This window comes from Meleagris gallopavo, chromosome 1 (genome assembly GCF_905368555.1).
Source record: "Meleagris gallopavo chromosome 1, MGAL_WU_HG_1.1, whole genome shotgun sequence".
Lineage (NCBI taxonomy): Eukaryota > Metazoa > Chordata > Aves > Galliformes > Phasianidae > Meleagris > Meleagris gallopavo.
The window spans coordinates 188,738,645-188,759,989 of NC_139404.1; the positions used below are offsets into that span (position 1 = coordinate 188,738,645).

General features: G+C 36.2%; 1 protein-coding gene and 1 long non-coding RNA gene across 3 annotated transcripts in view; both read left to right on the forward strand.

The window, feature by feature from the left end:
* LOC146545836 (uncharacterized) overlaps positions 1-21,345 on the forward strand; it is a 503,527-nt gene that overhangs the window by 140,502 nt on the left and 341,680 nt on the right. The window lies entirely within an intron of this gene.
* LOC104909416 (taste receptor type 2 member 40-like) lies at positions 10,137-11,072 on the forward strand. Its single transcript, XM_010706222.2, has one exon. It carries the CDS (start codon positions 10,137-10,139, stop codon positions 11,070-11,072), a length of 936 nt encoding a protein of 311 aa, XP_010704524.1.

Sequence of the window (21,345 nt, forward strand, 5' to 3'; positions counted from 1 at the left end):
ATGATTCTATGATTCTGTGATTTTGTCCTCTCTCCTCCTAGATCCCATAACTCTGCTTCCACCTGCCCCATATGGGAACTACCTCCAGAGATCATCTTCCTGCTTTCACTGAGCTGAGCTGATTTGCTGTGCATGCAAAATACCATTTACTTGTGCTGGTTTGCTAGTTTTCTGTCAGTTCAGGGAAGCAAAAAAAAACTTGTGATGGAGATCACTGGGCACAAGATCTGGCAGAAGCAAACCAGCAGCAGCTGGTGGGAGCAGGGTGGCACATTCTCTGCCATGCGGACATATTACGCTTTCCTCTGTCACTGAAATATGCTCTTATTCCACTTTAAACTAATAAATCATTCATATATCACCTATGTTCACTGAATAGATCTTGAAAATCAGACATGTCCATGTTATATTCTTTTCATTAAAACTAATCATTATTTTTTGATATTCTAGATTGTCAGTATTTTTAGGGTGTTTCCTCCTTTCTCCTCATCTGAAAGCAAAATAATGTTGAAAATTTGATGTTGACTGCAAGTAAATCTGTAGTACAGATCATGGAAAGGTTTTTTAAGTGTTCTGCTTCTTCTTGGGAAGGCCAAATGTCATGGTTTTGGATTGAGTCAGAGACACATAGTAAAGTTAAATACAAAATATTTGAACATAATTGGAAATAGAAGCAGAATCCAACTCAAGGAAAAAAAAATCTGCAATAAAAAGAGTTATAGCATGTATTTGAAAGTGGGAGTGAACTGAGTAACTAGTTGTTATTTCTGAAATAACGATCCTTATTCTCATTTCTACAACACGGTAAAACAAGAAAAATTCCACTGTATTTTACTGTATTAGTCAGGTAAAAGTGATACAAAAGAATGAGAATTTGGGCTTCTCCTTTATTACAAGAAGTAAAGAGTTGTGAAAAGAAATATCAATATGAATCCTACTAAACCAGCAAAATTGCAGAATCATAGAATTATTATGATGGAAAAGACCCTCCCAGATTATCTAATCCAACCTTCAATCCATACTCACCATGCCCACTAAACCATGTCCCTCAGTGTTACATTTACATGGTTCTTAGAAATCTCCAGGGACCATATCAACCATATCCCTAGAAGGTATCTTTCAGTACGCTATCACTCTTTCTGCAAATAATTGTTTCCTAATATCCAACCTGAACCTCTCCTGGCACAACCTGAGGCCATTCCCTCCAGTTCTATTTCTAGTTACTTGAGAGACCCCCACTTTACCACAACCTCCTTTCAGGTAGTTGTAGAAGGCAATATGGAACACAGCTCTTGAGGTGCAGCCTTACCAGAGCAGAGTACAGAGTACTCAGAGTACTCAGACTCAGAGTACAGGGAGAACATCACTTCCCTGCTCCTGTTGGCTGCACTATTTCTGATACCATCCAGGATGCCATTGGCCTTCTTGGATCACCAGGACACACTGCTGCTCAGTCAAGTTCAGTCCAGTGTTGACCAACTCCCCTAGGTAGTTTTCCTCTGCATAGTCTTCTTTTTTTCTTTTTGGGAGGTCTTTCTGTATCCAAATATAATTTTGATTGGAAATTACATTACTTGGGGACAAAACTGCTCTTTTGGCTGTGCATGTATTTACAACCTTTGGCACAACGGGATTCAGTTCTTTTTTGGGATCCAGGTACATTACTACTACAAATAATTATAGCTGTGGCATGGGGCTGTATTTTGTGGCTGGACATATTCAAAACCATGAGAGAATTACTGTTGTTCATAAAACATACTAAACAGAGAGACCTCGTAATGTATCGTAACTCACTAACATTAATTCATTCACACTAGGTAGAAAAAAAGGTCCATCTGTGCAGTGACTTCCAGTGACTTCCTTGTCAGAAACAGAGAATAGGTGCTTTGGGAGGTTACATAGATTGGATAAACACACATGATATTTTCTCCTGCTGTTCTCCCAGGCAATAAACTTTCATAGTTTAGGGACTTTGTGAACCAGAAATGAGTTTTATGCATTTAAGTAAGAACCAATTGATTTCTTTCCAATGGGCATCTAAATTAACCCTTTGAAACCATTCAGACTTTTAGCACTGGTGGTGTCTTCTGACAAGGATTTCTGTAACTTTCTATGTGTTATGTGAAATATCACCTTTTGTTTTCTTTTAACTCGTTTCATTTGATGCCACCTATTTACTGCACTAGAAAATACAGTAAATTTTTCAACCTTAGTTGAAACCTATTCCATGAAACTGATATTGCATAATTCCACAATTTTTTGTCTTTATCGCATGAAGGAATTTAGTGGGTACTTCATTTTATGAAAGCCTGCCTTCAACTGTCCCAGAATATTCCCTTTCTAGAAATTCAAACCAGGATGAACTGGCCTTATGTTCCTTTTATTTTAACTTAAATCATAGGAAAAACTGCATAACTTTTTTTCTTTTTCTATTATTCCGAGTGTGCTTAATATCCATCCCTCATAGTGACCATCATTCAGGTTGGAAATTAAGAACAATTTATTCTCTGAAAGACTGGTAGGAGTATTGGAAGAGGCTGCCCAGGTTGCTGGTGGAGTCACTGCCCCTGAAAACTTTCAAGAAACATCGATATGTAGCACTGAGGAACATGGTTTAGTAGGCATGGTGGGGATGGGTTGATGGTTGGACTAGATGATCTCTGTCGTCTTTGCAACCTTAGTGATTCTATGATTCTATGATTTGTCTCAATGCTTCCCACTTGAGAAGAATATCATTCCATTGCAGAGAGCAAGCAGGCATGTGTCATTGTCTTGAGCATTTTCTCAAGATTTGACAGTTTTTTTTATTTCATGCATCATTCCCTCCTTGATGTAGTAATCACAGCAAGTAAGATTTCATTAATGCAAAGTTAAAGAGCTGATAGGATATTGAGAAGTAATATATGGAGTCAGGCATGTCAGTAATGGATTTCATTGCACTGTCTACCCAAGCTATGCCTGCACCCATTTAATACTGAGTTACTGCAAAATAAATGAGACATTGAACTGTAGATTTTTCATTAATTTTCTTCATGGTTGGGAACCTGGACTTAAAAAGCCAGGACTTTGGAACTCTACAGACACTTTTACTTAAATACATTATATTGGGAAAAAGTTGTCAAACTACAGGCTTTTCCTCTATTTATAAAGATTATGAATAGACATATGGAGAGATCTTTCCGAACAGATAACATTTTCTATCTCCTAGGAACAGTGTCAAATATATTGCAGACTTTCAAGGTGAGTAGGATTTGCTGTGACATGTGTCGCTTATGTTACCGAAAAAGTGTAAGTAAGCAGTGAAAATCAGGATTAATCTAAATTTGCATCACAGGTGGTTGGAGTATTGACAAAGGGATTTGCATTGCAGTCGTCTGTCAAAATGGCACAGTAGTTATACAAACATAAGCGGATCCAGAATTATGTACCTGCAAGGCTGATACTAACAGTACTGAAATAATGGGGACCTGCAAATGGTATTATGGTTGCAATACTTATATGCTCTTCATGCATTAAAAGGCACATAGGTTTGAAAAATATACAGGTGACAAAAGTGAGCACTTAAAATTTGATAATTAAAAAGCTACATATTTAAAATTACCAGTGCGATGACTTTGACAATACAATCTTAATGGGATCACTGTGTAAAATTGTTCTCACTGTTTCATTTGATGGTTTCATTGCAACAGGAAAGACAGAGATCCTAATTTATTGAATTTCAAGTATTGCTTACAAATAGTATAGAAGAATTCCATAAAAAAACTACAAAGATCATTTTTTAAATGAAAATGATATATTATTAAATCACAGAATCACAGAATCATAGAATCATAGAATGACTTAGGCTGGAAGAGACCTGAAAGATCATCAAGATCCAAACCCCCTGACTGGTTGCCACCCACCAGGTCAGGCTGCCCAGGGCCCCATCCATCTTGGCCTTAAATGCCTCTAAGAATAGAGTATTCACAGCTTCTCGGGCAGCCTGTTCCAGTGCCTCGCCAGTCGAGTAAAATTTTTTCTCTAAATCTCCCTCTTTTACTTGAAAGCCATTCCTCTTTGTCTAATCACTATTACACCATGTAAAAAGTTACTACACTTCCTGCTTGTAAGCTCCCTTCAAATACTGGAAGGCTGTAATGAAGTCTCCAGGGAACCTGTTCTCCTGGCTAAATAAGTCCAGTTCACTCAAACATTCTTTTCAAAGGAGAGGTGCTTCATCCCTCTGAGCATCTTCATGGCCCTTCTCTAGACACACTCCAATGGTTCCAGACCTTTCTTGTGCTGGGGGCCCCGGACCTGGACACAGTACCCCAGATGGGACCTCACAAGGGCAGAGTAGAAAGGGGGAATTACTTCTCACCCCTTCTGGCTACAGCTCTTTTGATGCAGCCCAGGATGATTTTGATCTTCCGGTATTAATGGTTTAAATCATATTGTCATGAGATAAATTTATACTCCACATACATTTGAAAACAGAGGACAGATTTCTGAAGATGTGTATTACATCTTAAAAACAATATTATGAAAAAGAAGTCTAAGAAAGAAACAAAAAAAAAAACGTGGTTAAGCTTTGTTCCTCCATTAATTAATGCAGATTACATGAGAGGATTTCTTATGTTTTTGTTTTTGTTTTTTTCTGGGTTTTTGTTGTTGTTTTAGATCTTCTAATTCCTGATTTCTCAGTCCATCTGGGTTCAAACATAGTCAGTGACAAAATGAAAGTGATTTATTTCTGGGTGCTGAAATGTCTTTTATTGGCCAAACATAGTTATCTAGTGTCACTGGCCATGGGACTTTTTAGGCATCAGAAGAGGGCTGCCAGATATACCACAGAACTTGACAGAGACCTGGGAGCTGGTGGAGGTCTACAAAAGAACATCAACCATAGACTCCTGGAAAGTACATATTAGAAAATATTGACGCTAAGATATGTAGAAAATATCTTGTAATGTGTTTGTGAAAAACAGTGAATGAATGTTTCTGTGTGCAAGATCATCAGCACCCTCTTCTCTGCAAATGGGCTGCAAAACTGTTTCTTAAATTGTGTGTTCTTTCTAGAACCATTGTACTAAAGGGCATGGTTTAGTGGACATGGTGGGAATGGGTTCATGGCTGCACGAGATGATCTCAGTGGACTATTCCAACCTTAACAATTCCACAGTTTTGGGAAAAAAAGGTTTATTATGTCTCTAGAAAGTAGTTTGGGGCTTACTTATTACTTATTGTAACTTACTTATTGTATCCTGTGATTGAGACATTTAACCTTTAACTTAATTACTGGTAGCCTAAAAAGGGGAATATTGAGCACAAGTCAACAAAGGATTTCTCTTCATCCTTTCTTCCCTTGCTTAACAAGAAATAAATTTTAGGTTGTAATTCTCCTGATGATTCTGTATTGGCTTTTTCAAAGCTCAAAATGTCATTGCATCCTTCGCATGTTTTGACTAATGTAATTAAACATTTTCTTCTAGATGTTGTATATGATCATTGGAATTTTTTCAAGTTTTCATCATCTTGCAAGGGAAAACTCCATGATGATGACAAACTAAGAATTTGAAATCATTCATTCATTCAAAGAAGTCAATATTCATTTCAATAAGAGCAAAAACAAACAAACAAACAAAAAAACAAAAAAACCTTGTCATTGAAAGTGAAAACTGAGGATCTGCTGTGGGTTAGTTCCACAACAGCTAAGACCTGTCGAACTTGCTTACTCCCCCATTGTGGAATAGGAGAAAAATTGAAAGAATAAGAGTGAAAAACTCACTGGTGGGATAAAGACAGTTCAACAGTGACGTACAGAATCAAACTATGTAACCCAAGTAAGCCTATTTCTCACCTTTTACTCTTTTACTATGGGACCCTTCTCATCCTTCAATAGGAAAAGAAAAAGCTATGCATACAACAAAAAGGAAAACATGGAATTCATTCACTCCTTCCCAATGGCAGGCAGTTATTCAGCCATTTTCAGGAAAACTATGGTTTAAACTTATATAATGGCTACCTGGGAAGACAAAAACTGTAACTCCAAAAATTTAGCCTTCTGTTCCCAGATTTTACTACTAACATGACAACATATAGCATATAATAACCCTTTAGTCATCTGTCCTGGATCTATGCCATCCCAACACCCTCCCAACCTCACATGCATTCCCAACTTCCTTACTGGTAGGAAAGCATATGGGTTATAAGAGGACATAAGCATCGCCTAGCAGCTATTTCATTTGTAAATTGAATTTAGATAGGGGATACATGAGTGGTCCTATTGTGTCTTACACTGTGATATAGGGCAAGGTTTTAGTAAGACTCTTGGGAAAAGTGGATTTTGAAGGGAATTAAACCAATTGCTGATATGTTGAAGGTAAAAACACAAACTAGAGGGGAATGAGAGGAGGGAATACGAATGAGTGAAGCAGGTGGTATCCAGTTACTCAGGAAGTAAACACATATTTTTTCGTACTTTATTTGGTATCAAGCACAAACTCATCTTTACAAATGCTGTCTTGACTCATCCCTTACAAAAACTAATTGCGTAAATTAATGCTTGTATTAGACTCTTTTCCATCATGGCAAAGAGCGACTGATTACAGCCAGTAGTTTATTTCAGTCTCCTTTTCCTTTCTTCTGGTGTATATTTTAAAATTTTAGTTACTCCTTTTTTTCATCTGTGTGACATTGCTCGATCTTTTTGACCCTTACTTTGAAGGACTCCTTCCACTACCTGCATCTGATCAGTCTTCCATTTTGACCTTCTGAAAAAAAAAAAACAAAAAAAAACCAAATAGTATCTTACTGAAATTAACAGTATGTTATCTCCAGGTCAACAATGACGGCAGCATGACAACTTGCAAATTAGTGGTAATAGACTTTATCACCCTTTGTCATGTGTTTTTGTTGTATTTCACAGCATTATTTCTCTGTGCAATATAAAGTCATTGAGGTGTTAAATGGCAGTGTGATTTACTGTTGTTTAACAGATACAGGATGTTTTATTAAGGATCACAAGCCTTCCACAGCTTGGTAAATATCTGAGGAACCCTTGATACACTTTCAGAAAGTGTCATGAGCACAACTAACCATATTTACATTAAGAGAGCCAGGAATATTGAGTTTCTGGGCAAGTGTCTAAACCCAGATGACTTATATGTATACTTTTTGCAAGTTTTGCAAAACTATTTCTTCATCTTCTACAAGAAGTATTCTTTTCCGCTTATTTTTATTATCATTATTATTCGTTTTGCTATTAGTAATAAGTACATCAGTGTCTTAAACCAGTGCTATAAATATTATGTACAGTTCATTGTGGATTATAAGAAGCTCATTTGCTTAAGAGCTCATTATTTAAAAGTGAACATATGTAATGAAGATCTAGTACCTGAGCTCTGCTCTCTGGTGACAGTGATAGGACCTGAGAGAATGGCATGGAGTTGCATCAGGGGAGATTCAGGGTGGAGTTAGAAAGATCTTCATCAGAGAATGGTGAATGTGGAACAGGCTGCCCAAGGCAGGGAGCATGACATCAAATCTGCTAGAGCTCAAGAAGTGTTTGGACTGTGCTCTTAGAAATACGGTTTTTAAATGTGCACTACATGATGTTATGATGTGGAATATTGATAACCAAAAATCATAAAACCATGACAACCTATCACTTTAGAAATCTTTAGATTTTTGAAATTTAATCAAGGTTTAGATTGATGCAGAGCATCAAAAGGCATTTCTGTTAGGAAGTAGAGAGGTTAGTGAGCATTTGGAAGGTTGGTGATAGTTTGAGCAACTGTCCTGTCACACTAAAATCAAAGCTCTCACTTCAAAAAATACCAGAAACATTATGCAAAAATGACAGTCCCGTTAAACACATTCTAATTTTCCTATCCCCAATTCAGCTATAGACAATTACTTCTCACTAAAAATTGTGAAACATTGACTGTAGTTGGATGGTTCATCAGAAACATTTCCAAGATACACATCATCCTGAACAATACCAGGAATAAATCTTCTAGTGTCGTGTTCATATGCTTTTTGCACACAGTAAAAGGCTGAAAGATTAACCAGATAACAGTTAATTGGTATTTTGTGGATTTCTGAATGAGCAGAATAGGCAATGTTTTACAAGAGCCAAAAACTGTTCGCTGTGCTTTAATAATCTCTCTAACTACTTCAACAATTAAAATCATTGTAGGGATTGTAGAAAGAGTATTTATTACAGTTGTTAATTGGAATGCATGAATCAAAAGGGGAAAGCTGTTACCCAGTGAACTGAACCTGCCTGCTTTCTCTGAATATGGTGAGATTCATCTTGCAAGAAAAGTCATGTAAATTCTGACTCTCCTCTCCAGAATTTACTGTTTGTGTTTGTGTCATGCTAATATTGTTCTATAACTTTTTAAGAATTACTAGTGCCTGCTTCACTCTGTGGCTCAGATGCCTTTATGCGTTCATAAAAACTGCTTTTCCAGAGGATAAATCAAGGAACTCTGATATGTTGTATGGTCTTCTGCGCTTTCTTTGCCAATCAAACCTGCTCTGATCGTGACTGCGAATTCTGTAGCTCAAAAGTGAGTCTACAAAAGGGCATTAATGCCCTATCTGGGCTATGAAAGTCCTTTATGTTCTTCCTTCATAGAGTATCTTCTTTCCAATATTTGTTCCCCTCAAATTACAGCTTGTCTTTGTGGAGACAAATTGTATCCAATGACATGATATTATTTAAATGTCTTTAAAATTTTGATCTCTATTTGTTTTTTTGCTAAGTACTTTTTAATGTATTCTCACTATAAAATTGAATAATCAAGGAAGCTTACAATCCCAGTATTAGTTAATTCTAAATTTTTCAGTTAAAAAAAACATTATTTTCATAGAATTATAGAATCATTAAGGTTGGAAAAGTCCTTCAAGATCTTCTAGTCCAACCACTATTCCATCACCACCATGTTCACTAAACCATATCCCTCAGTGTCACGCCTATTCTTGAAAACCTCCAGAGATGTTGACTCCATCACTTCCTTGGCAGACTTTTCCAATGCATTTTCATCGTTAATCATTCCTAGTAGAAACAAATGAAAGAGGATCAAGTTACACTTCTCCTCTCCTCTCCTCTTCTTTCCTCTCCCTTTGCCTCTCCTCCCTTTCTGTTATTGTGATAAGTAGGACCTAAGCTTTAGTGTAAATTCAACATGACTGAAGTACTGACAGAAAACAAAAATAAAAAGATTTTCATTTCAGTAAATTGATGAAGATATGTACTTACACTAGTTTAAATTACCTACTTCACTGCTGTACAATTCATCAAAAACTTGAAACTTGGGCATAATGGCAAGTATTAAATCCAGCTGGCAGGTTTTATTTCACTGTGATTAGAAGCTTGGTCTGTCTTTCATGTTGAGTCATTTTATTTTGTTGAGAAGTGGACTCCAGAACAAACTTCTCTTCAAAAAACAATAAATAATTTATTGTCTAAAAACTTCAAGTACTTTTCCAGTAGCCAGATGATTTCAGATGCTTCCTACTCTGTTGTCAAAGTCTTTCTTTATTCCTTCATAGTCTATAATTCATGAAAGCATTTCTTCACAATATTACTGTTCCAACATTACCTGATTTAGCTATAAATGTCCCTGTTAATTGCAAGGGAGTTAGACTAGATAAAAATTAAGGGGCTTTTCAACTCAAATAATTCTATGGCTTTATGATTACTTTTGTAGATTGAATTAATGAGTCTGTGGATTAGTAATCTCTTGTTATCTCCTAACAAGCTGCTGCCTCTGGTGGGTTGTGTGATACATCCCTTCCACATTGCCAGGTACATTCAAACCACGGAGTCATAGAGCCTTCTGTCATGCTAGGTAGGAATATAATAGGATAAAAATTGGAAGGTTAATACAGCTGACTACCTCATATTCCTAATGAAAAATGTAGGCAAATCTTTTGTATGTGAAAGGTTAGAATTAATTGCTAAGTCCTTCTCTAATTTGCAAACTCAGGAACAATCCCAGCAATCATTTTCTGCTATCAATTCCAGATGTGTTTTTCTTCTTAGATATAAAGTGAGCAGTCTGGGAGCTAGTCATATACTGTGTGGTCTGCTCATCTTCTTGCACAGCTCCACAAGTTAAACAGGCAGAAGCGACCAGAGCAACAAGATGTTACCACCAGTTCTCATCGTTTCAATGTGCGTTGTTGCTGTTGAAGTTGTTGTTGGATTTATGGGAAATGGATTTATTACTGCTGTTAATAGCATTAACTGGATCAAAAGCAAAAGAATATCTGCAGCTGATATGATCCTCATCTTCCTGAGCACATCAAGATTTATTTTGCAGGTGACTGTAATGATGTACATTCACAGTCTCTACTTTACAGATGTGTTTAAGTTGGCTTCTGTGTACAAAACTTTTGGTGCTATATGGATGTTTGTAAACCATGCCAGTTTGTGGTTCAGTACTTGGCTCTATGTCCTCTACTGTGTCAAAATAATCAATGTCACACAATGGTTGTTGCTACAAATCAAGCTCAGAATAACTGCGATGATCCCATGGCTGCTTCTAGGATCACTGTTAATCTCTTCTGTAACTTCATTTCCCTTATTATGGATTACACCCAACACCTACCTCTGCAGGTCAACGGGGAACTGTGGAGACAATAGCACAACACATATCAGTGGCTGGGATAGTTCACATTTGTATCTGCTTCTTCTTTACTTTACAGGTTGCTTTTTTCCTCTGGTACTATCTATAATAACTTCAGGACTATTAATTAATTCTTTGTGGAAACACACTAAGAAAATGCAATGTTATGTAGATAGCTTCAGGGATCCTTTGATAGATGTTCACCTAATTGCTATCAAATCCATTATTTCTTTCCTGATCCTATATATTTCCAGTTTTGTAGCTCAAATTCTTTTGACTTTGTCAACTTCTCAAAGCAAAGATTTTGTGAAGGTTGCAGTATCTTTAGTTGTAACTGGAGCATATCCTTCAATACACTCTATTATCCTGATCATAGTTAATTCAAAGCTGAAACTGGCATTCAGGATGCTTTGCCAACATTTTATGTGTCATTTGGAAAATGTGAAACTCTAAGCCCTGTACTACAGCTTAGGAAAAGCATGCTCAAGTTACAGACATGGAATCAAGATCTTATGAACTTATTGTTTCACCTAATTTGTTCTTGGTCAAATATGTTAATCATCAAGGGATTTCTGTTTCTAAACCTCCCTAACATTTCATAACATCTGAAATAACATGCCTTTTTATCTTTTTCTTTTTCTTTTTTTTCTATACAAATATTGCTCTCTCACAATTCAATTTAATAAAGAGGAATAAGAAGAATAAACAGAAAGAAAACAATGTACTGAACTAGCAAATCAAGTACAAGACATGATTTCAAATTCTCAGTTCAAGACTTCTGGACTCATGATACATTTGAATGAAAGAAAACAGGACTGAAACAGAGGTAAAAATTTACAGAATACTCAAACACTGGTTCTCAGCTAAAGGAATTTCCACATGAGAAGCTTAAAATTGGATGATCCAGTGCTATACAAGACGTAGCTAGTGTGACATATGAACAAATATGCTTTCATATATGCAAAACTAATTAAAAGATAATCTGGAGAAACGTAGACAATCAATGTAATTGTAATTATATTCTGAATCAGGTTTATTTGTGTAAGGATTCCAAAATAACTTATAGCAACTTTATGGATAAGTCTCTTCTTAAAACTGATTCTTTTGTTCAAAGTCTATTTTATATAGGTTTGTTTTCAATGTTTCATGTTTGTATTTTAGTGAGTTGTTGATTACAATGTATATGGCTGTACTTACATGAACCTATCTGCCCAAAGCAGAAAATCTTCTTGTTGAATTGACTGTTTTGATCAGAAATATGTCACACAATTTGCTATTGCTTTGGGTAGGTGTGAGTCTTTTCTAAGGTTCTTTTCTTTTAGTACCTTGTGTTTATAAAAGTTTCACTTCTGGCTGATGATATATATTCTTCAGCAAATTCCATTATGTTTTATCCAATAATGTGTTAGGTGATTCTTCCGATGTTCTCTGCTCAGCTGTAGTGTTTTTAAGATGCATATCCTCTCTGCAGGAATTGAGATAATGCTAGATTACAAATCACTATGGTGAAAGTTTCAGTCCAATCTACAAAACTAATGAAGAGGGTGATTCACTTAGTCTTGGGGTGAAATCACTGTTTAAAATTGCCGAGTAAATGGTGAATATAACACTTTAAACTGATATTTTAAATATTGTTTACCAAGAACATATGTTATTACCAATAGGAGGCATGTGTAAACAGAAGACTAAGAAATGCTTATTGAGAAGGTGGATGATTAAACTCATAGAACTCATTGAATTTTAGCTTTTACTAAAGGGAAGGGATCCAAAAGAATCATGGACTTCAAATGCTATCTCCTTCCAAGATTACCCAAAATTCAAACCCTATATCTGAGAGCACTGTCCAAATGCTTGGGAAGCTTGGTGCCATGACCACTGCTCCTCTGGAGAACCTGCTCTGTTGCCAGACCACCCTCTCACTCAGAAACAACAATAACAACAACAACAAAAAACATCAAAATAATGTTTGGAGGTGCAGTACAGTATATCATAAAATTCAAACTCCATTAATGTGCAGAATTATGATATTTCCTTAGCTTACTGTGCATGCTGCAACAACAGAGATCCAAACGTTCTTTGAGAGCCCTTCCTGTGAAGTTCTGCAGAGAAGCAGATGAAAGCCACCATGGTCAAGCCACTGCACAGCCCCACTGCAGAACAGTGATAGGGCATCTGCTCTTTCTGCTCACACTATGATCATGGATCGAAATCAGACAAGCCACACAGTGTCTACTCTTTGTTCTCTTTCTCAACCTGTCATGGGGAAAAAAAAAAAAAGAAAAAGCCTCCTGAAATAAAGGAGACATTATCTATTATTTATTAATGTGATCGGGATGTCCCGGTAAAATTCATTTTTCCGTACAATTTGTTTCCCTGTAAGGGTCTCCAAACTCATTTCTGGTGACATTCTAAAGACAAAGGGATTAGAACCAAGAATGAAAACAAAACCCTCTGCTTAGCTTTGTCACTGTCTCCTCAGCTTCAGGAGGAAGAGACATGAAGCAAGAGCGATGATTAATAAAATATCCATCATTGCTTCCAGGGGAGAGGACAGAAGTCAAGCACTTGATGTCCTTATCTTGTATTGATGACAGTTTTGTTATACACAAAATAGAGTGGTATAGATGGATGCGGAAATTAGAATTTTAGGTGAATTAAAGAGTAAATAAAATATCAGTTTTGTCCTTACATTTTCCATCTTTTCCCCAGGTTTCAATTTATTTTCATGTTTTCTTCCACAATAGCTGCCATTTCCCATTTATATTCTGATCTTGTCATTATATTTTGATTTTAACCTTTCATACCTTTCACTTCCTGAAATAATTATCTGTATTCTCTGCAGATTTAACCATCTTCTTTTGCTACATTTGAAAAAAAGACTTACGATTATTGCTTTATGAGAAAATATTACACTATTTGTAGCAGGCTTGTATCTATAATTAGTTCACACCTGACAAATTCACACCTAGCAAAGAAGTCTAATCAATGTTTATTTGATGACAACGTAATGACTATTTTAGAGCATTTACAAATATATAATCAAAACCCAAACCAAATTAAAACAAACAAAAAAAAATATATCAAAAAAGTCTCATAACAACAAAATAAAAAAACAGAGAGAGAACACTTTTGTTGAGATTTCTTTGTGTAGCAAATGCATTTATAAATTGAAAATAAGACTTAGTTCCCTAGTACCACTTCTTTAACTTTGCAAGTTACACGAAATGTAGGCAACACCAAGATCATTGTAACAAAGATGAAAAAAGTAGTTAGTTCCTAATGACTGCATTAAAACCAAGTGCTCTCTCATCCAATATATATTTCTTTAGTGCCTGTAGAGATACATTCATCAGTCAGCTCCAGGGATCCCAGAACAAAGGTGTGTAAAAAAACCACTAAAGCTCTAATTTTTTCCATTGCCAGTTTACTAACAGTGGTCATTAAGACTTTCACCTGACTTCCATCTGACAGTATCAGGACAATAACTTTTTTTCTGATTAATATTGTTTAATCTCAAAAGTTAAATAGAATCAATGACTGATGTACAAGCTTTTTTTCTTGAAATAAGACTTCCCACTCACACAAGGACTAGGGAAAAGTTTTACCTTCTGAAAAAGTTTACAAAAGGATTATAAACTGGGATTACTTCCATCTCTGTTTGTTTTCTTCCTTATCACGGATTTCTTTTAGCTTTCTTTTCATTAATATCACAAGGACAGTTTCTTCAGTGTTATGAAGTGCTTGAAGATAATTCCTCTTCCCCTCAATATTCCTTATCCTGTTTGTTTCTTGTTTGAGGATATCTGTATGGAAGGTCATTGAAGCTTAGTTAGTTGTATAAATAATGTATCTGTTGAACTGACAGACAAAACATTCAGGGAAACATATCTTAAAGTTTATAGTAAAAAAATTAAAGTAAATGAAACAAAACAAAACAAACAAACATTAAAAATGAAGAAATAAGCACACACAAAAACTCATTTTAAATGATTCAAATCATTTTCAGAATGTGCAGCTGTTTTTGACTTGACTACTTTCCTTGAGTGTAAAAACTATTAGCTAGTATATCTTCAAGGTAATACCATCTTTTAGCTGAATGGTTCATAATTTTCATTTCATTTTCATTATATCTCTGCCTTTGGAATGACTGCAAAGAATTCTATATTGACATAAGTGATCATAAGAAATATCAAATATAGAGAAGGTAAGATGGTAAATAATTTAGGCACTTAGGAAGTCAAAGATTCATAATAATTCCAGGTCAGAGGGGGTTGTCTCATTCCTAAAACATTGCTTATCTCCACCTTAAGAGTTCATGTCCACTCTTTAGTACTCTTTAGTACTCAGTCTGTGTGTGAAAAGACAGAGACAATATTTTCTCAGCACAAGTCAGAATGCTTTTACCACCACAGTGTGATTTCTGAGGGCTTTTAAAAATGCTAAGAAGGGGAAATACCCAAATCCATGTCATCTACTTTATCTGGTATCCTTGTGCAGTACAGGTAAACACCCAAGGGTCTTCCCACATACTTTCTAAGGCAGTAATATCAAAAGTGGATTTTGTTAATTTGGGAACTACATCAGCAATGCCTCACTGCAGATCAGATGGCTTGTTTTGCTATCACATTAAAAGCGGAGAGAACTAGTGAACAGGAATAATGAATTTATATCATCATCTCTCAGTTGCCTTTTAGGGAGGAGAGGTGAAATTAAACTATTTCTGACCTTTAGGCATTCAGATGTGATATTGTGATTAGATTAAGATGAATGAATGAATTCATAAATTAAAAAATGTTCTAGTAGGTGATTAAACTTGTATCCTTTATCCTCTTCTACCCTTTGTTTTCTTCTCAGAGCCATATTTACATTCAATTTTTCCTAACTTCTTATCTTTTATTTTTCTCTTACCTTTGGAATCTGTCCTATTATTTCCAAGAAATCAAACAATGAAACAAAAATATTTCACACTTTGTTTATCATAATTCTTTATTAGCTCTTCCTCTTAAAATCATACTTGGTTTACTGCTGTTGTTTTTATTATTGCAGATGTCTATTGGTGAAATAAAGCTGAGTTCATTCCCACATTTATTATAATTACCACACAATCCAAGACAGCTTGTTATTTTTGAGATATTTGTACTTTTTCTTTTGTGACAACACTGTAAGTAAATTTCTTCCTTTCTTTGTGAAAATGTGGGGAAAAAAAATCACCTGCTGAGACCTTGGGGTGTTTGAAGTTCCCCTTTCACAGACTTCTACAGTCAGTTCTGTTTTGTTGTCCTTTCCTACATTTCCCCTTGTCATTTTTTTTCTCTTACCCCAGATTCTGGTCCATTTTTCTTTTACATATATATGCTTTTCTAGTTCCTTCCTCACTTTTCCTTGCCTCCTTTGAAATTATTCTTCTTTTCTTTCTCTTTAAATTCTTTAGTTAATCCCTCATTTTTCTTTTCTTTTCTATGTTTACACTGTTTGTTTCCTTCCCACAGTAGAGATGATTATCCAGAAAAGTGAAGAGAGAAAATAAAATGTGACTGTTTATGTATGTAAACAGCAACATGGAGGACATTATTCAAACACTGCATCTGCAATATGTGTGTTTAAGGCTAAAGTGATTTTAAATACACACATTCTGAGAAACAGCATCAGAAAAGTAGGAGGGATTTCTAGATTTATTTATCTTCTAAAGAAAACAATATTATAATTAAATCTCCCCATCAGAACTGCAGAAAATCATCATTTTTTTTCCTGGTGAACTTCTGGGTCTCCCTAGGAAAGAAGTATAACTATTGTGAATAGTTATTTGTTAATACTATTGGATAGATTATAAGAAATTGATTATGAATTTTTATGTAGGCATTCAACCAACAGAAGTTCAAGCCCCTAATATGTTTTATACATTTAGTTTGACTGTCAATGGACAAAGAATGCCAGGAAATCTGAACTATTTGAGATGTACAGCAACATACCAACCTGATCTCTTTCTATGATCCTTCTATGACCCATCTGGTGGATGAGGAAAAGGCTATTGATGTAGTATACCTAGACTTCAGCAAAGCCTTTGACTCTGTCTCCCACAGTATTCTCCTGCAGAAGCCAGCAGCCTGTGGCTTGGACAGATACACTCTTGTCTGGGTAAGGAACTGGCTGGAGGGCTGGGCCCAGAGAGTGGTTGTGAGTGAAGCTTAATCCAGCTGGCAACCAGTCACGAGTGGTGTTCCCCAGGGATCGGTGCTGGGGCCTGTCTTCTTCAGTATCTTTAGTGATGACCTGGATGAGGGCATTGAGTGCACCCTCAGTAAGTCTGCAGATGACATCAAGTTAGCTGGAAGTGTTGATCTACCTGAGAGTAGTGAGGCCCTACAGAGGGATCTGGACAGGCTGGATAGCTGGGCTGAAGCCAATGGGATGAAGTCCAACAAGACCAAATGCCGGGTCCTGCACTTTGGCCACAACAACCTCAAGCAATACTACAGGCAGGGGGCAGAGTGGCTGGAACACTGTGTAGAGGAAATGGACCTGGGGGTATTGATTGATGCTCGGCTGAATATGAGCCAGCAGTGTGCCCAGGTGGCCAAGAAGGCCAGTGGCATCCTGGCTTGCCTCAGAAAAAATACTGCCAGCAGGAACAGGGAAGTAGTTGTCCCCCTGTACTCAGCTCTGATGAGGCCGTACCTTGAGTACTGTGTCCAGTTTTGGACTCCTCACTGCAAGAAAGGCATTGAGGCCCTGGAATGGGTTCAAAGAATGGCAACAAGGCTGGTGAGGGATCTGGGGCCTTATGAAGAGTGGCTGAAGGAGCAGGGATTGTTCAGTCTGAAGAAGAGGAGGCTCAGGGAAGACTTTATTGCTCTATAGAGATAACTACCTGAAGAGGGGTTGTAGTGAGCTGGGGGTCAGCCTCTTCTCTCATGTAACTGATGATAGAACTACAGGGAATGGCTTCAAGCTGCACCAGGGGAGATTCAGGCTGGATGTTAGGAAATACTACTTTTCCGAAAGAGTGGTCAGGCACTGGAATGGGCTGCCCAGGGAGGTGGTGTGGTCACCGACCCTGAAGGTGTTCAAGGAATGATTGGATTTTGTGTTGAGGGACATGGTTTAGTGAGTACTATTGGTGATACGTGGATGGTTGGACTGGGTGATCCTGTGGGTCTTTTCCAACCTTTTTGATTCTCTGACTCTATGAATCTATGATTACTGTCTCTGTTAAATAATCAGGCACTAAGCTAAATTCTGTAGAAACAAATTAAAGAGATAAATTAAGAACTGTCTTTGATTTCTAAGCTGTTTGCACTAGAGCTTCAAGCATTCACTCTTTTTTTTTTTTTTTTCAAAAAAACATCCACTTGACCTGCTGCATTATTCTTGTGCCATAGCTTTTACTCAAGAAAGAGGAATTGAGAAAATTTTTTTCTGGAATTATCCCCTGCAAGGGATTATGTTGGGATATATCTCTTTACTCAAATTTCCTGTAGATTTGAAAAGCTAAGATCTAAGATCTTAGCCTCCTGGCACATATTACAGCCAGCATGCACTTGTTCCAAAAGTCATCTCCAAATCACATTCTCCCAAAAGAAAGTTCAACATTTTGGAAACATAATGAACGCATAGGTATCTTTTACAATTTCTTCTTCCTTCCAGTCCCTGTGGCAGCTGCATCTCATTGGCACGGAGGTGACTTGTTTTGCATTCCAAAGTCAGTGTGAAAAGGTCAAAATTTCAGATTGACCTTCTAGAAGTTTTCCAAGTTGCACTGCCTTTCTTGTTTACTGTGGAGTAAAACCTGTTTGCATTACCAAGTTAAGGGACAAGACTCTTAGTCTTTAGACGACTTTGTGCTTGAACATCTTGACCTGTGGGAACATTTCCAGCTCTCAACTGCTGTTTTGAGCATACTGAGAACCCTTGGATGATGCTTGGGTTATGTCTGGGACCATTGATATCGTTCTCTGTCACTTCTTTTCCTTAAACTTCAGCTTATTTTAGCTTTTACTTTTGTACTAATATAATCAATCATCTCACAGACTTCAGGGTAGCAGATGCTGAGATTTTTCAGCTCTCTGTATCATCCTGCTGAATGCCATTAGGATTTTATTGCCTTTCATCATTGCATTTTGGAGTCATCCACTCTGGTAAATGGCTCTATTCTAAAACTTACTAGAGGAAAGAGCAAGCCTTTGACTTCTGCAATTCCAGAACACGTGTACTTAAACATCAATAAAATTCATGTCTTTTTCCTTCCTTTCATTATTTTTGCTTTCTAGTTGAGAAGTTATTTCTGTTATTCACTGCAACAGCTAAATCATCAAGATTGCTTGCATTGTCTTTGGAGATAACCTGCATCTTGTTTGGATACTCAGTACTCAGCTTTTAATTGGTCTAAAATGAGTCATTAATTCAGTGTTGCATATCTTCTTACAAGCCACCTTATTCTGGCAAGTTTTTGTTCAATGCTTTCCTTATTTTGAGACATAAAATCTGAAAAGAATATATTATATAATAGTGTTAACACTAATAGTAGGAAAGCCTTCAGATCCCATCATCTTCTGATATTCTACATACTCGGCAGAAGAAGTAACTGAAACAAAACACAAACAATTTGAATCTACTGAATATGCAATATATTTTCCTCAGTTTTATCTGAGGCATTAACTAAATATAATCCTGTATTTTTATTTGCTGGTGAAATTTAAGTTTTCAGCAGAGTGGGCTGAAAACCTTAAGTTTTCAGGAGTCAAATCTAAATCTCATGTAAAAATGTTAGGAGTTAATTAGCTGACACAAGATACTTTTCCCACACTTGTTTTGTAGTATGATAACTCATTACTTACAGTTAACAGCCAAAGTGGCATAATCACATATACACATATTTCCATGATTTTATTTTAGAAAATTGTATTTGTCACTGAAACAATGTTATTGTGATAATACACCTTGCTGTATGTGGCTTGATAACTGATTGGTTTCTTTGATTTGTCCATGAATTGCATCTAGTACTTCAGCTTCTTACAGCGTGTATGCACACACAGTTTCAAACATGGTGCATTCACAGAGCTTCTTGAGCAGCTTTCATAATTATTCATCAAATGTTGCTATGGAATAACTTCTCTCAATACTAAATTTAAAAGGAATTAAACTAGCTCTGATCCTCTCAAGAATTAGTAGCTTCAGTGAAAAAGCAAAGTAAATTGAGGATGTTCAGCCTGGAGAAGAGAAGACTCTGGAGAGACCTGAGATCAACCTTTCAGTATCTAAAGGGGGGCTATAAAAAGGAAGGAGAGAGACTATTTAGCAGAGTTTGTGGTGATAGGACAGAAAAAAGGGGAGATTTAGATTGGATATAAGGAAGCAGTTTTTTACATTATGGATGGTGAGGCACTGGCATAGGTTATCCAAAGAGGTGGGTGATGCCCCATGTGTGGAGACATTCAAGGTCAGGCTGGACGGGGCTTTGAGCACCATATCTAGCTGTAGGCATCTCTGTTCATTGCAAGGGAGTTTGGCTAGATGACCTTTATGGGTTCCTCACAACTCAAAAGATCCTATGATTCTACGAAATAGGGCAAGAGGGAGTCATATCTTAAGTTTTTCTTAGTTTAGATCTCTTTTGTAGGAGTTCTGAGAATTTACCAGCAATATCAGTATTTTATTGTCCTGTGGTAATAAAAGGATTTTTGTCCATCTTGTTTGAAAAGAGTACATAGAATTATTTATATAAATGCAGAATATTTTATCATTTCTTTTCTTTGCCTGCATCTCATAAAAGCAGATTTATTGTTGAGTGTGTGCTTCAGCCCATGTTTGAAATGAAATTGCTATATAAGCAATTGATTTTCTAACCTTTCAGCCAAATCCTCATAGAATCTTGAGAAGAAAACTTTTGAATATTTTTTTTTCTGTAAGTCAGGCAGCTTAAACAAAGAATTAAAGAAATAAACCCTATAGTATGTATCTACAGTATAGCTGTATACATTGACTTAGATGTGCTGTTATGTTTTCATATCCCTTTTTTTTTTTTTCATGAATGCATACAAAATAAAATTCAATTAAAAAAAATAAAATAAAATGTCTGGGGAGTTTCTCTTAATCAGCTCCTTCCTCTCTGTGAAGTTTTGGAAGTCCAAAGAAAGACATGAAAACTGAGAGAAAAACATAAAAAGTTGTGGAATGATGGTGCCTAAGAGTAGTGGAGTAAATTTTTGGTCCCTACATCTCTTGAATTACATTTTTAAAGTGGTAGAGACCTTTAAACTAGTAGAGAGAAGTTCAAGATGCAGTACTGAGGAGGTGAAGATAGACAAAATTACACTACAAAGAATGCATTAATTTTAATCTGCAGGTGCAATCAACACCTTGGAACAAAAAATGCTGTGATGAATAAAGTATGTTCTGAAATCTTTTAAACTATGCTAGAACTCAACACGAGGTTGCATTTTTGATTCAGGTGTTCCTTAATTAAATTCTTCTCTCTGCAGAACAGACCAATTTGTTGTTATACATACACTGGAAACTTCACTCACTACTACACCTCTCAATCTCTGAGAAATAATTTTTTGTTTTCCACAGTCAAACTAAACATGAATATTAGTATCTTATAAAGTTACATAATCTGATTTGCATTTGCTAACTTCTGTTCCAGAGAGCAATATAAGTACATTCTCTTCATACATTAGTACAACATAACCTATCCATATATTTATTTATTGTCTACTTTAGTGAAGTT